Source organism: Mchenga conophoros, linkage group LG6 (genome assembly GCF_057382185.1).
Source record: "Mchenga conophoros isolate Kocher_MC1m ecotype Shallow Benthic linkage group LG6, M_conophoros_male_GT1.1, whole genome shotgun sequence".
Classification (NCBI taxonomy): domain Eukaryota; kingdom Metazoa; phylum Chordata; class Actinopteri; order Cichliformes; family Cichlidae; genus Mchenga; species Mchenga conophoros.
The window spans coordinates 33821031-33837684 of NC_140531.1; the positions used below are offsets into that span (position 1 = coordinate 33821031).

Here is a 16654-nt window from a genome sequence, read left to right on the forward strand (position 1 = left end):
CAAAGCACTAACTGGTCTTTTATCAGCACATTTCTCCACCAGGCTGAAAAACTTCTCAGTGGAGCCGTGGTAACCGTTTTGTTCATAAAGCTCTTCCACGGTGGTCAACAGTTCATAAACAATGGCCTTTAGTTCCGCACTGCCTATTGTCTGTGAAAACAAGAGGCACACCACTTGGTCAAGCTAGAACCATTACTTTTTATTCTGTATACTCAACCAGATAAAAACATAAAAATTAAAAACTACAGCTCTGCATATTTAATTTGGAAAAAGTCCTTCCTAAAACAAGCCCAAATGGGATTTGGGTCTCCAGCTGGAATCAAACAACAACAACAAAGGTGTTAACTACTACACTATGAAGCATGGTCAATCACAAGTGAAATATATTTTCAAGAACCTGAATCTGTTGCAACAGTCGCTCTATGATGCCGAGTAGGATGTCCCATGTGACCACTTGTAGCTCTTTACCGTACTTTTTGATGAGTCTTGTTATTGAAAGAACAATTTCGTAGGAGACCACCTCGTTGGCACATGACATGGCCTGAGGGACAGAAATAAAAGTCACTTATTCAGCACAGTCATCATATCAAGTGCAGTCATTTTACCCCCGTATAATCCTTCAACCTCAGGTTTGATCTAAACACATGGCAACAACTTAAAGTTTGACTACATCCTGCATGAAAGAAAATATCTGTATGACTTTGAACACAAAAGTGAAAATCTATGCCACGGGTTTGGAAGTCAGACAGTCTGTTCTTTTCACCCTATTGTGCAGATTTCCAGCTCCATATTTTTGATGCAAAGCAAAGCTATTCTATATTAGAGCATCTTTGTGTCAAAATTATCCTCATTTATCTTACAATGGACCTTTTTGCAGCTCCTCTTTTGTCCGCTGTCTAAAACAAGCAATTTTAGGCCTCATTCAATCCAGAAGCACAAAAAAAGTTTCATAATTCTTTGATTTTTTTTTTTTAATGAATTCTTAACAATAATAAAGCCACAAAGTAGAATATTATCCCGAATTTAAAACCACTTCTTTAAGCCAATTTTCTACTTACTGGCTCCTCCTTGCAATCAAAAACATTTGAAAACCATGTGAGTGGGGTTGCTGTGCTCACAGACAGAGCCCTGTGCTTGAAATGACCACAAGAACGACTAGCGATGGGAATCAAGAACAAGTTCTTGTACACAACAAGTTCCGAGTAGCCCAGTTCCCTGGAACTGTTAGTCTGCTTGCCTATCGAGCCCGCTTATCGGTTCCACTTGCACTACAATCAGCCAATTTGTTTGCGGGTCGGAGGTGGAAGATGGTGGCACAGTCTACAGCATGGATATGAACATTCGTTTTATTGCACAAAATGACGAGGACATGATAGTAAAGTGGAAACTGCATCAGAGACAGAAACTGCAGTATTATGCTGGTAGCACAATTTTGGCTCATTGCAAGCATCTACAGAGACCGCAGCATGCTAACACTAAGCTAGCCAAACACCATGCTAACACCAAGTTAGATACCTAAATAGTAAGAGAAAGATCAAATGTGAGTCCTTATTAGGATAGGGATTTGTGTTGGTGTTTGGGGCTGAAGCCTCAGGTTTATATAGTTAAATAGTAATTATGAGAGTGTGTTTCAGCTATTTTACAGAGTAACATGAAAGTAATATAGGAGTATAATGAATTACTTTCTCTTTGGGGTAATTAAGTACCATACTGCATTACAAAAAAGTGTTCTGTGAAATCTTTTTTTTAGTAATGCTCCAACCTTGATCACAACAAAAATGGGAAATACCTCCAACATGAGCATACATTTGACTCACAGCATGCAATTAATTTGCATGAATGTAATGTCTTTGATACGCTGCACAGCAATGGTGGTCACTCTCAAAGTGGACCCAGTGAGAACTCAATGAGCAAATTCTTATAAATTCCCATCCTTTTTAAGGAAATTTGCTCTGAATGACATTTCACAGATTTAAGACCAGGGGAGCAGAAAATAAGTAAAAGTATAATAAGTCCTTATAAAACATTAAGAACTCCAGTGTGCAAGAGAGACTTACCACCATAAAATCCTATCAGTTAAATTTTTGATTATGAGATGTGGACTTGACCCTCAGTATTATAATCTCATTGCAAAACTGCATGTATATTTATGTGAGTTACCTTGTAGAAAGATGGCAGAACAAGCGTCGGTGTATTTTTGAGTGCAGGCAGTCTGTGTGCGCCCCAAAGCGCCATTCCAACAAAGAAAACTGCTCCTCTTAACAACGGTGCATCCTCCATATACACCCTGGTGGAGGGACAGATCAAAGAAGAACTGCACCATACCTCCAAACTTATATATGCTCATTCACACAAAGTCAGAAATATTGTATATTTAACCAATAATACCTTTCCTCCATAATGCGACACATGGTGTAAATTGCACTATGGCCGAGGTGAGTCCCCAAAACCTTTCTCATTAACTGAAGAACCAGAGAGCAAAACAAAGCGTAGGGACAACAAACGGCACAGAGGAGGACACAGTTATGAATTATGTCCCTTCAAATCATAGACTTCAAACAAGAGGCAGAATTGTATATATGCAGGTGTGTTCTTGCCTCACCTTCCAACAGGACTCGCAAAACTCTTTGACGTTGACCGTACGGCAGAGTGTGATTATGAAAACGGTTAAAGAGTCGGAGGGCAGGCAGTTGTAACACACAACTGCATCGAGCACTTGCAGAGCCACCTGGAAAAATACAAAGGTTGGAAATACTAGTGACCACCAGCGCTACAAAACAGTCTGAGGTTCACAAATCAAAAAATATGGTAGGGTTTGTCTAAATGGTAGGTTTAACTGAAGCTAATGATTGTGATTTACTCAAAAACATTTACTTTAATACATCAGATTAAAACCATCTCTAGCTTTGGCGTACAGAGTTTTCACATATAATAAATATATGGACACTGGACAGTTATTCAGTAATTTTTCTTAAACCTGCAGGTTCGTGAAGGGCCTGTTATGTATTTACTAAACAAAAACTGCACCTTCTTTTGAAGAGGAATCATAAACATGTCGTGCAAAGGCCATTACACACTGAGGGTGTTGCAAAAAAAAAACTGTTGCAAAGTTTTTGTGAAAAATTCCTCCTCAAACTGCAAAAAAAAAAAAAAAAAAAAAAACCCAAAAGACTGACGAAAAAATAAATAAAGTGAAATTGGCATCAATGTTGATCCTAATGTTTCTAAACCAGAAAAAGAAGAAACTGAGCAGCAACAAGGAAATTTGAATGTTTTGCTCCAGAGATTAAAACAGTATCACGACCGCTTTTCTACATATTTCAGGATGTCAGTGGGGCAGTTTGAGCTTTTGTTGGCACACTTGGAAACACGTCTGAGGAGGCAGAGAAATACTTTCAGGAGTAAATTGATCTTGAATAGCATCAAACTGTGTCTCTTAGGTAAAACAGTACTCTTTCACCATTTCCATGCTACAAGTGTCCATCTTGCCAAATGCAGTGGTTTAAGCGGTCAGATGTGTTTATTTGCAACTGGGGAAAAAAAAAAAAGTCCCCAAAAATATTTTTAACATGCAAAATGTTTGCACAAATGTTTGCTGTCCAGTGTGTAAAAACCTTTAACTGTCAAGTAATTTGAAATACCAACCTCAATATCAGTCGAAGACGTCGTTCTGTTGCACAGCAGGCAAATTTTCCTGCAGAGAGCACAGAAGAACGAGTAGGAAAAAGAGACACTGAGACCAATTGCTGAGTAAGAGAGAATCATTGTGTGTGTGTGTGTGTGGATTTCTCTGACTCACTGGACCATGATGGAAACATTTTGGTCCAAGTAGCAGCTATTGAATTTCACCAGATTAACAAGAACATGGAGAAAGTCAGATGTAAGGCCTATATCCATCCACAGGAGGACAAAGCGTGCTGAGAGAGGAAAGCAAATAACATAGAAAGAAAAAAAAATTCATGTGAAAAGTATTAATGCAGGTCAATACACTATGGCAAATAAAACTATTCACAGTAATATAAACACAACAGTTAAAAATACTACTAAAAAAGTAGCTCAAATAAGGCTGAATATATGATGTCACATTTCTCAGATAATACTGGGATCAAACTATCTTGGATGTGGGTATTTGTCCTATGAAAGGTTTCCCTACCACCTTTGAAAAAAAAATAAATCCTGAAAGAAACAGTTGAGGGTATTGTGTGCGGAAAAAAGAGCTATTATTAGAATTTTTAAAAAAAACATTGTCATCATTGTACCCGAAATGAAAAACAACTGATTAAAAAAAAGAAAGCAAACTGTTGTATTACATAATATCAATAGAGTCAATGCACAAAAAGGGAACAGTGAACACGAGTTGAACCTAATCGGCTGAGGTGTGACACAGCCAGAAATTTATCAGTGATTAATAGTGGTTACTTCAAAGCTGATGTTTTGCTTTATTCAGAATTCCTTATATTTATTTTCCAGATTTGTTTTTTTTAAATGCACAAACACAAATATTGCAACTGATAAAGAAAGAGGATTAGTCTGTTTTTACCTATGTCCTCTTCCAGGTATGTGATATCCTTTCCATTCTCTGTTAAAGCCTTAAACACCTCCAGTCTGTCAGAAAGGTCTTCATTGCACGGCTGGTAGTCTCTGATTACCTTGAAAAAGTAGGCTCTCAGAGGGCCGAGTCGCTCACCCTTCACACAAAAAGACTTTTTTTTTAAAAACAAAAAACATACAGAAGCTTTTTGCATGTGTCTGTGTGTATGTTGTGTTTTTATACCTGCCCCTGTATAATGGCCCTGAGCAGCTGCAGGACAGCATGTCTGGCCTCTGGTGGCTGCTCTGGAGTCAGCATGTCTTCCACATTTTTCCATACAGCCTCCACTGCATGCTGAACAACATATACACTCAGATTTTAACAAATAAAGAAGACTGCGTACTGTTCACCAAACAACGACAAAAATGGACCGCAGTCAGCAGACTCACCTCCTCAAACTTTTTCATTTTGGCAAGCTCACAGATGTGGTTCATAGTGCGAACACGGTTGCTCAGACCGCAATCTGGGTGGAGCTCCTGAAACGCACCAAAGCAAAAAAATACGTCAAACAGTGGAAGATATGCTGGGAAAAGAATGGGAGACATTCAGTGAACATGCACAGACACTCAGTCGCTTCTGCAGACCTTGATGATGTCAGCCGTAATGATAAACTCGGAGGGTTTAGTGTCACTCTGTTTGTTCGGAGGACGCTGTGTACCGAGCCCAAAGATCCCCTTCACCTTGTCCTTGAGACTCTCCTTGCTTGGTTGTTTATTCATGGCCCAGCCTGAAAGGGTGATGCACAATACAGGCGAGGGACTGGCAGCTGCCTGTCACGGAACCAGACACAGAGCAAGTCACACCTTTTTTCCCCCCTTTAAGCTTATTAGTTAATCATTTCCTGTGGATTCTAAATGTGGATTCATATGTCATTCACTGCTGATAACATAAATGCCACCCCCCCACCTCCACCTAACTAATATTATTATGGAAATGTGTAAACCTTCCTTCAATAGATTTAATGTATTGCCAGGTATAGAAATTACAGTTGAGGTAAACAACATGCATGGGACAAAAAGAACATGGGAGCACAGTTTAGCTTTGCAAAGTAGCATCAGTACAAATCATAGCATTTCTTGAACAGATGAGACCAAAGTGGAGCTGTTTGGCCATAATGTACACCCATGCACATGTTGGAAAAAAACAAAAACAAAACAAACATAGCATATTAGTACTTAACACCACCTGTCAGCACAGTGGTGGACAGCTGATGATTTGTGCTTGTTTTGCAGCTATGAGACCTGGACACCTGTCACTCTTTGGTGTACAGAGAAGTTCATGGTTGGCTCAAAGTATTCTAGAGGCAATCTTGAGGCCATCTAACTGACAGCAGAAGCTTGGCCCAAATTGGGTCATGCAAAAAGACAATGAGTCCAAATACACCTGTAAATCTACCAAACAAAAAATGGCTGAAAAAGAAAAGAATTAAAGTGCTGCAAGTCCAGACCTCAGCCCAGTTGAAATGCTGTAGAAGGACTTTAAGAGTGGCTTTACTAGCTACTGAAAAATTATATATACTTACTACTCACATGAGTCTGTAGAGTCGTGTGATAACCCTTTCACGTGACTGTATATACATTGAGAATTAGTACAGATTTACACATGGCACTGTCCATCTGTCCTGTCAGCTTTGTGCTGGCTAACTGTTCTACAGTCCTCTGATGAAAACCTAAAAAAATAAGCTTAAACATTTCAGTTATTCCCTATTAATAACTTCTTTTTGCTTCCTCGCCACAAAAATGGTAACACCAAAAATACATATAACAAATAGTTATTTTAAAAATCAGCACTGGGCCATAACTTCACAACCAGTAGATTACCAACAGTAACCTGTCAGCATATTTTTAAACTGTCTAAGCTGGAGCTGGGCTCTGGAAACTGTTCAGACCAGATATAATGAGGTGTATTAAGTCAAGTCATATTTCAAGTGAAAAAGTCCATCTTGGAAAGTAAAATGAAGGTTAACACATGGGTTAAACAGTGGATTTTCACCTGTTAGCACAAGGTTAAAAACACAAGTGAGGTCAAAAGGCCAAAAATACTTATTTTTAGCTTATATGAAGTCTGTGCTTAGCAGGTGGAGAAGCTGATAATAAGAGATTGCTAAACGACTCCAGTTTATCCATGTCCATATCTGTAATGAAGTGTGTTTTATATTTCTTTAAAGGGTTGCATATTATTGTACTGTGCATGTGAGCTTAGACCATACAACAGCAAAATAAACTTGAGCAACAAGTTTATGACATTACAGGTGGGTCCACATAGCACTACAAGCCACTGTTTAAGCAGGAGTAAAGTTTGACACTGCAGCCTGTAAATATGTAAACCCATGGGGCACGTTTAAAGAATTTGCTGTCATGTGGACTTGACAGAGATAGAGGGGAGGGGAGGTGAGCAGACGGACAACGGCTGGTCTGTTTCAGTCCAACACCAGCAGCAACAACAACAACAACAGCAGCAACGTTGCAAGGTAGGCTCGAACCAGAGTTGATATATCTGCGGATACAAGTCAGCCTAAACACTTCATATCAGCACAAACGTAGTGTGGCGTTGCTAAACCCTCTCAGCTTCGGTTCACAGTGGTTGTAATAAGCTAGCATTTCTCTGTTGTGGCACTGCCCCTCCTACCCCCGGCCACCTTCTCCCCCTCTCATCTCACCTCAGTGAAGTTGAGTCGGTTTTGGTTTCATTCAGTCGCTGCTTCGTCAGATTGCAGCCAGCCGAGCCGCCCGCTTCTGTGCATTGATATAACTCTGTCTTAGCAGCCGAAGGCTCGCTCCCAGCACCCCTACTCCTCAACCGGATGACACACTAATGCTCTGACAGTGGGACTTCCTACAAAAACACGTTTGCCGCACTGCCTCGCGGGAAATGTATTTTTTAAGGGCAGACTAAATACGAAGTATGCTAGTCCGTTTGTTAGCAGTATGAGTTTTTGTGTTGTGGCACAAGCGGGAAAGCATAACATCTACAAAGAAGTAAAGCGCAGGTAAAGTTTCCTATAGACTATATAAAAGTGTTTAGCCGTCAAAATTTAGCATAAAGTAAGACGGTTTTAGCTGTTAAGCTAGCAGCTAGCTTACCGTGCTGCTGTTAGTGAAGTTGGTTCCTTTTTGACGCTACAAGCTGCAATGTGGCCAGGGGTCCTGTGAGTGGCGCTTATGGACAAGGTAATACAAATATTTTTATTTTTGGGCTCTGGACAAAAAAAAAAACACACACACACACAAAAGAACCTGGCTATATTTCTAGGACAGAAGTTGGACTACCACAAGAAATTCTCTAATATTTGGCGAATACAACTAGCAGCTTCCATTAACCCTACTGTGATAATCGGTTCTCAAACTTATCAAAATATAGACACCATGACAGGATCGGCTCCACACTGATGGTAAAGTGGTACCTTTGGGTCAAAGGCACTGCTCTAAACACTCTCTTTCAGTCCATCCAGCTGTTCAAACCTTCTGTTTGTGAGGGGCAGCCAATCAGAGGAAGGTTGGCTTAAAAGAGAGTAAAGGAAGATTATCAAGACCCAGTATAAGATAAATAAGGATTATGTTTCATTTGTCACTCATGTAAAGCCACATAAAGCTTAGTATGGTCTAAGAAAAAAACATGGATTTGGAAATGAGCAGATTTTGTAAGTTATCATTATTATTATTATTATGCAGTCCTGAATAAAATGTAATTATTTAGTGACTCTCTTACGACATCATTGTCGACTTCTATTTATAAGACAGTTATATTGGGGGGGGGGGGTTCAGTACGTCTACAGTTAAACTAATAATATAACCCTGACCCGTTTTCAGTCGCAATTGAGTATCGTGTAGGTTTTTGTTTATTGTTTTTTTTAGATTTTAAAAGTAAATTGGCAATTCCACCAGGAAGTGTAAGTGTAATCTCATATATCAAAAAAATATTGTTTTATTAACAGAGCGGAAGATTTATTTTTTAAATCTTCAAAATAAAATCGAGTCTGTTCTGAAGGCAGGACTGTGATGCAGTTTTCTGCCTCGCCACTAGAGGGCGCGGCCGTTTTGTGAGTAATGTTTGACTGGGATGGAAAATGGTGTTCATGAAGGCAGTGTGAATCACAAGTTATGCTCGGGAGCAGTTTATGTGGGTTCAATGAGAGTGTGCGTCCATAAGACTGGTGAGTTACAGGATATTTCTTGTGTAAGAAGGATAGCCTGTATGTTTTCTTGCTCTGGACGTCCTCTGTTTGTACATTTTCTATAAGCTAAGTTATCGCTAAGCTAAGCGGGCTAAGCTAAGCTAAGTTCGCCTAGGCCAAACTGAATTCAGTTTGAGTTGGGGATTTGTTATGTGTATTTGCCTTCTTTAGTTGGCATCATAAGTGAGTGGGGCACAAGAGTTAAGTGATGGGAAGATGTTTATTTTCTTTGTTGTCAAATATGGTTCAGACTATAAGTAAAAGCCGCCAGCTTAGTATTAGGGCCTATAAGACAAGTATGTGGCTGTAATATGTTATATGGTGATTATTGTTGTCTATAATTTGATTGTAATTTGTGTTCTATTTTCCATTCTGTTTGTAGAACCACACACACACACATACCCACACCCACGCTAAATCTGCCATTAAAGAGCTGAACGATCATCCCCTGTCCTCGTTAATTTCTGGAGGGTCATAGTGGCACTTGACCTGTGCACACCCTGCGATCACCACCGTAGAACTGAACCTCATATCAGAAATCATCATAACAGAGTCTTTGTGTTTATGTCATTCTTCCTCTTGCAGGCGAATTCAGCTCGTCAGCTCCACCCGCGATCCAAAAACTACGAATGAGAAACTAACTTCAGCAACAGTTCAATGCTTCACGTCCGCTGCAGCGCGCGGGTCTGTTATGTAGTCCGAGGTGTTATAATGACTTCTCCTTACTTCATGGAGAACAGGTCTGTTATGACTCGGAGTGCGAGTCAAACTGCTGGCCGCACACCTGCAGCCTCTCTCAGGACCAAACTCACCAACAGACGGAGGAACGAGGACCCGGTCTGCGCTGTGCCAGTGAAGGTGGAGGTGGAGGAGAAGAGCGTGTCAGAACTAAGAGCTTCGTCTACTCCTTTATCAGCCGGTAACGCTAACCACACAAACTGACCACGTACGTTGGTACACGTGGATACAAATTAATTAACTTGAGCTGTTTTGGTGGCAGAAGGCTATTGCGCTTGCGCATATTCTGGAGCAGGTTGATTTGCTTTGCTTACCAATTCTGCAGTTACACCATTACATCTTAAAAAAGCGACTGGCAGGTGAAAACCAGGCTTTGTCATCACCTTTCTCGCCCAGTGTGCAGGAGTTATCAATGAACACTACAGGGCACAGAGTGAAAGATGTTGTTTCTTTTGTTCTGCGAATGTGAAATAGAAATAGGTGAAACAGGTGAAATAGAATTATGAACGTGCAGGATATAAGGTTTTGTGCATCCATAAGAGAAAACTGACCTTTACACTCAAGAGACAGATTTTGTACTTGCGACTGAGTCTGTGCTAATAAACAGGGAGTTCAGTTTATCCTGCACAAAACCCTGTTTACACTAATAAAGGTCGCTCTACAGCAGGGATGTCAGTCTCATTTTACGTCTTGGGCCACACACAACCCACTTTGATCTTAAATGGGCCAGAGCAGTAAAAAATACCCTTTCTGTCAGTGTAAAGATATTTAACTATGCATTTATAGAAAAAGAAGAGTCATTTCAACACTACACTTTGGTAGCTCATTGCCCAGACTACCCTTAATCATAATAAAGTGGAAACATTTGGTTATTTCACAGGAAATTTCCTATTTTTATCATTTTTTTTATTTATTACTGTGCATACAGTGTAACAAAAAAAAAAGTACAGCCATCGACAGTGATCCAGTGGGCTGGATTGTAGTGTTTGCTGGGCCAATTTTGGCCCAAGGACCTTATGTTTGGCACTCCTGCTCTGAAGCATGTCTCTGTAATATTTGCCCTACTATATGAACATTTTGAGCCTCTTTGTTGCACCTCTTTGAAGGCTGAAACGAATAACTCTGTTCGAGAAGATTTGTTTCCACAAGATGAAATTCAAAAAATGTACTTTTTTGGGCAGACACGTTTTTGTACTCCGAATTGGAAATTGTTGTTCATGCCTTTATTTCATCAGGTCTGATTTTTTTTTTTTTTTTTTTTTTTTTTTTTAGTTAATTATTGAATTAGAATTCATTGTTGTTTATTACTCACATCTGTTGGTAGTTCAGAATTCCACCGCAAGGCTTCTGACTAAGGCTACTAATAATAATAATAATAATGGATTGGATTTATATAGCGCTTTTCAAGGCACCCAAAGCGCTTTACAATACCACTATTCATTCACACACTGGTGGAGGCAGCTACAGGTGTAGCCACAGCTGCCCTGGGGCAGACTGACAGAAGCGAGGCTGCCATATCGCGCCATCGGCCCCTCTGGCCAACACCAGTAGGCAGTAAGGTAAAGTGTCTTGCCCAAGGACACAACGACCAGGACAGAGAGCACTGTTGCACTGGCTCTCTGTGAAAATCGTTCCACTTTAAGATTCTGGTTTTGACTTTTAGAGCTCTGCATAGTTGAGCACCAGTGTTCATCAGGTCCCTGAGGTCATGTGATCAGGCCCTGCTGGCTGTGGATCATATAAGCGTGTGAACTAAAGGAGATTGTGTTTGCAACATTGGCCCCAAGATTCTGGAAGTCTCTTACTCTGAGCTTGAGATCTGTTGTCATTAAAAAAAGACAGAATTTGCTTGTTCAGAAATAAGTGTAAATTTTACACAGTGGGCTCAGTATTTCAAGTCTCTTTCTTTAAAGGGTTTTTAGACAGTCTTAATGAGTTTATACAAAAACATGAAGCTAATCTGCTTGTCTGATTAGTTATTAGAGAACCTGCATTCTTTGTGATGACCAGCAGGGGGTGACTCCTAACTGCAAAAAAAAAAAAAAAAAGAGTCTAGTTATATAAAAGTCTGTGAGAGAACCACTTTACTTCTATCTTGATTTATGGCCTAAATAAACTTTTTTCCTAATAAACATTTGTTCTTAATTGTTAAGTTTCAAAATTTATTAAATACAACTTGATTTTCATTTTGTAAATAATTTGTCATAGCAACCATATGAACCATGATATGAACATTGACCCAATTAAGGTGAATGGGACTGAAAATGTTTTGCTTTTATAAAATAATGATAAAAAGACAGTGTGCGAAGATTATAGGGGTTTTTTGTTTGTTTGTTTTTTAACCAAGATGGTGAAATTATTCCAACATTCAGCATCTTTAGATGTTGAACTGGTTGGAGAAATATCTTATTTATAGTGATTTTCTTTTTGTGATTTTGTTTTGGTTTTTTTTGTTTGTTTGGTTTTTTTTTACATCAAAACTAGTCTTTGATTAATTAGATTATATTAGATATCATTTGTGTTTTAATTTTTACCTATGGTGCTTACTGTGGTGCCATGCTTCCGCTTGTTCAGGTCGTGAACTCCTCCACGAGGCACCGGTGCAACCAAAAACCGAAGCTTTAACGGAGTATCCACACAGCCGCAGGAGGAGACAGTTAAAGGTGGAATACGAGAAGGATGAACGTGTTTCTCCCATGAAAACTGAGCGCTGGGAACCTGCCGACTGGAGGAAACAGTTAGGATTCATTCGTGAGATGAGGAGCGGTCGTGATGCGCCTGTAGATAACATGGGAGCAGAGAAATGCTATGACATGGAGGCTCCTGCGCATGTAGGTGTGGGGTGGATATTTTAAGTCCCCTTAAATAGAACCTGTTAATTCCTCTGTTCCATCTGCAGGTGAGACGTTTCCAGGTGCTGGTGTCACTCATGCTGTCCAGTCAGACAAAGGACCAGGTGACAGCAGCAGCTATGCAGAAGCTCAGAGCACACGGCTGCACTGTAGAAAACATACTCGCTACAGATGATGAAAAACTGGGAAAACTCATCTATCCTGTCGGCTTCTGGAGGGTAAAACAGATGGTGTCCATAGCTGTTAGCACGTTTAATCAAATTTCAGTAAATAAAAGTTAAATATTAATATTAACCTGGTTTCTCAGCTGTGTTCTTTGTTGTGTCCTCTTGGTTTCTTACCTGTTCTTCTTTAGAATAAGGTGAAGTATCTGAAGCTGACATCAGCCATGTTACAAAAGGAGTTTGGAGGGGATATCCCAAGCAGTGTTGAGGGGCTGGTCCGTCTGCCGGGAGTTGGACCCAAAATGGCTCACCTGGCTATGGACATCGCCTGGGACCAGGTGTCTGGCATTGGTAGGGACTTCCATCTCTTAAACATGCAGAGACAATTGGCTAACCTCCCAGAAACTGATTAAGAAAAATTCTAGATCAGTGATTCCCAAAGTGTAGGCTGAAGCCCCCTGGTGGGCCGCAAAGGTAGTGCAGCTGAGTCACAGTAATAAATGGTAAATGGCCTGTATTTGTATAGCGCTTTACTAGTCCCTAAGGACCCCAAAGCGCTTTACACATTCAGTCATCCACCCATTCACTCACTGGTGATGGCAAGCTACATTGTAGCCACAGCCACCCTGGGGCGCACTGACAGAGGCAAGGCTGCTGGACACTGGCACCACCGGGCCCTCTGACCACCACCAGTAGGCAACGTGTGAAGTGTCTTGCCCAAGGACACAACGATTGAGACTGTCCAAGCCGGGGCTCGTGCCTTTCTCTTGATTGACCAGTCTACTAATTCCCTTATTTTTACCTCTATTAATAAGTGAAGACACATCAGTGGTTTTGATGTGTCGTCATATTTGATGTTTCTGCCGCATTGAGAAATCATTGGTTTGTAAAATGATGTATGCACTACGTTTGAGAAACTTCAGAAATTACATCCTTTGGTATCACACAGCTTTAAAACAAAAAATGAGCCTTATATTCATCGTGTAGTTACGACGCGTTGCAGGGTTCTTCTGTTTGATTGCATTAGATTTATTCAGGTGCACCGAATAAACTGGCAACTTAGAAGTATTGTGATGAGACTAGGCTTTCATTTGTATTGATCATTTTTGTCTAGGTGTGGACACACATGTGCATCGTATATCTAATAGGCTGGGCTGGCTCAGGAAGGCGACCAAAAACCCAGAGGAAACACGGAAGGCCCTTGAGGAGTGGTTACCCAGGTAACAGCATGACAACTCACTGCTGATCCGCGAAACCTGATTAACTTGTGATCAACAAACCTATAAAGATGTCCAGGATTGATTTAGATACGTACCATACATCAGCGCTGCCAGTGGTTAATGTTGACTCTTTAACGTTTGACTGACAGTGGGAAGCAATGAAAGTCAAAATGTGGAAATCTGGGAATTTATTTTTAGAATGCAAAATAATAATCAGTGCTCAACAACATGCAGATCTCACTATATTCTTCTGATGTCACGATATACCAGAAATGACAATATAATACTACACTTCTTTGGTCATAGATTATACATCTGATATTGTGAGAGACCGACTCCCAACAAATAATAAACAGGAAATTATATTTTTTCATTTAATTAGAATTTGACAGCATTTCTTGATTAAAAGTTACTTTATCTTCTTTTAATAAAAAAACAGATGAAAGCAGCTTTAACTAGAAAAATTTGCATTTCCTGCGAAAATGCAGTGTGGATGCTTAAAGCTGAAGCTGTATGCAAAAAGTAGCTGAAAAAGCTGAAAAGTTGCAGAAATTGTAAAAACTTTGCAGAAGCAAAAGAAGTTTGCTAAAATGGAATAACTTAGCAGAACTGCAATATCTTAGAGGAAACATAATACTTGGCAGAAATACAATAGCATAGCAGAATTTAGCAGAAATATTGTAACTTACCAGAAACATGATAACTTCTCAAAAATACAAGAATTTAGGAGAAATAGTATAAGATAACAGAAAGAATATATTTAGCCAAAAATACTTAAACATTACAGAAACACTATGATTTAGAAAAATAGTACAACAGAGCAGAAATATTGTGATTTACCAGAGACACTGTGATGAACTATGAATATTGTAATTTTAAATTGAGACTATGTTTTAGCACAAATATTATAATTTGGCAGAAATACTATAATTTAGCAGAAATACTATATTAAGCACAAATCCTATAAAAAGCAGAAATGGTATGATTAAGCACAAATACTACATTTAGTAGAAATACTTTGTTTTAGCACAAATCCCATAAAAAGCAGAAATACTGTACTATGATTTAGTAGAAAAACTATAATTAATCAGAAATACTAAATTTAGCAGAAATACTATATTAAGCACAAATACTATGAAAAGCAGAAATAGTATGATTAAGCATAAATACTACATTTAGCAGAAATACTATATTAAGCACAAATCCTATAAAAGCAGAAATAGTATATTAAGCACAAATCTTATAAAATAGCAGAAACAGTATGATTTAGCACAATAGTAATAAGTTAAACAGAAAAATTGGAAAAGCAAAATGGACAGCTGAAAAAATGCTGAACATGCTGAGGGTCCCTCAAATATACTTGTTAAATGACAAAAATCTGCAAAAAAATTTATTACAGCCACACAATCACAAATATGTACACATGAGGAAACACACATGCACAGAGAGACCCACACACAAGATCCAATTCAGTCAACCAGTCTAAATATATTGAATTTAAATCTTAGAATGAGATCATCCCATTAAAAGCCTTTCTCTCTCTCTCTCTCTCTCTCTCTCTCTCTCTCTCTCTCTGTCACACACACACACACACAGGGAGAGAGAAGTAAGTTTCTAGGTCAGCCTGGGAGCTGCTGAATTTGAATCCACCAATCAGAGAGGCTGTGCACTTTTCCCCACCAAAACGGGTGCTTCTGTTTACACACGCAGCACAGAGAGAGACACTGGATTATTGCAGTCTATTTCTCATAGTGACGACTCCCCTCAAACAAATGACCATAATTTCCTAACCGTAGGGGCTAGAACGGTCATTCTTACACCGTTTTGTTCAGAAGTGATGGGGGAATCTTCAAGTGTTGACAATTTATCATTAAAATATGAATTTTTAGAGATATATGACATGGATGACTTGTTGACTTAGAATCCACGAATTCCCCAATATGCAAATTTGAATGCCTGAGGCCACATATATGATTGGCTGGCTGGGAAGCTGTGCAGGCCCTGATTTGTGGATTTGAATTCCTCAGCCCTCAGATATGATTGGCTGGCTTAGAAGCCATGAAGGCCCCAATATGCAAATTTGAATGCCTCAGGACACTTATATGATTGGCTGGGAAACCGTGCAGGCCCTGATTTGAAAATTTGAATGTCTCAGTCCTCACAGAGGATTGGCTGCCTGGGGACCTGGCAGAAATATATAGAAATACTATGATTAAGCATAAATACTACATTTAGTAGAAATACTATGTTTTAGCACAAATACTATAAAAAGCAGAAATACTATAATTTAGCAGAAATACCATATTAAGCACAAATCACATAAAAAGCAGAAATACTATATTAGGTACAAATCCTATAAAAAGCAGAAATACTATATTAAGCACAAATTCTATAAAAAGCAGAAATACTATATTAAGCACAAATTCTATAAAAAGCAGAAATACTATATTAAGCACAAATTCTATAAAAAGCAGAAATACTATATTAAGCACAAATCCTATTAAAAGCAGAAATACTATATTAAGCACAAATCTTGTAAAATAGCAGAAACAGTATGATTTAGCACAATAGTAATAAGTTAAACAGAAAAATTGGAAAAGCAAAATTGACAGCTGAAAAAATGCTGAACATGCTGAGGGTCCCTCAAATATACTTGTTAAATGAAAAAATCAGCAAAAAAATGCACAGGGAGAGAGAAGTAAGTTTCTAGGTCAGCCTGGGAGCTGCTGAATTTGAATCCACCAATCAGAGAGCCTGTGTACTTTTTCCCGCCAAAACAGGTGCATCTTTTTACACACGCAGCAGAGAGAGGCACAGGATTATTGCAGCCTATTTCTCATAGTGAGGACTCCCCTCAAACAAATGACCATAATTTCCAAACCGTAGGGGCTAGAGCGGTCATTCTTACACCGTTT

At 39.2% G+C, this 16654-nt stretch overlaps 2 protein-coding genes across 7 annotated transcripts in view; one reads left to right on the forward strand and one right to left on the reverse strand.

The window, feature by feature from the left end:
- The window catches only part of tsc2 (TSC complex subunit 2), a 32188-nt gene extending 24453 nt beyond the window's left edge, over positions 1-7735 (reverse strand). Inside the window, exons 1-12 of one of the 4 annotated variants that reach the window (XM_085277599.1) lie at positions 7675-7735; positions 5176-5361; positions 4981-5067; positions 4775-4885; positions 4541-4688; positions 3800-3917; positions 3646-3694; positions 2603-2728; positions 2389-2462; positions 2161-2287; positions 398-541; positions 13-150 (exon numbers count right to left, since the gene is read on the reverse strand). In XM_085277599.1, coding sequence (XP_085133725.1) covers positions 13-150; positions 398-541; positions 2161-2287; positions 2389-2462; positions 2603-2728; positions 3646-3694; positions 3800-3917; positions 4541-4688; positions 4775-4885; positions 4981-5067; positions 5176-5310 — 1257 coding nt within the window. In that variant the 5' untranslated portion in view covers positions 5311-5361; positions 7675-7735. Of the gene's footprint in view, positions 1-12; positions 151-397; positions 542-2160; positions 2288-2388; positions 2463-2602; positions 2729-3645; positions 3695-3799; positions 3918-4540; positions 4689-4774; positions 4886-4980; positions 5068-5175; positions 5362-7250; positions 7590-7674 lie in introns of those variants that run through there. The other 3 variants (XM_085277598.1, XM_085277601.1, XM_085277600.1) reach the window with 3 other exon arrangements.
- nthl1 (nth-like DNA glycosylase 1) overlaps positions 7395-16654 on the forward strand; it is a 46261-nt gene continuing 37001 nt past the window's right edge. Inside the window, exons 1-6 of one of the 3 annotated variants that reach the window (XM_085277605.1) lie at positions 7395-7580; positions 9351-9684; positions 12078-12334; positions 12403-12573; positions 12711-12870; positions 13634-13739. In XM_085277605.1, coding sequence (XP_085133731.1) covers positions 9423-9684; positions 12078-12334; positions 12403-12573; positions 12711-12870; positions 13634-13739 — 956 coding nt within the window. In that variant the 5' untranslated portion in view covers positions 7395-7580; positions 9351-9422. Of the gene's footprint in view, positions 7581-7609; positions 7762-8591; positions 8745-9350; positions 9685-12077; positions 12335-12402; positions 12574-12710; positions 12871-13633; positions 13740-16654 lie in introns of those variants that run through there. The other 2 variants (XM_085277604.1, XM_085277603.1) reach the window with 2 other exon arrangements.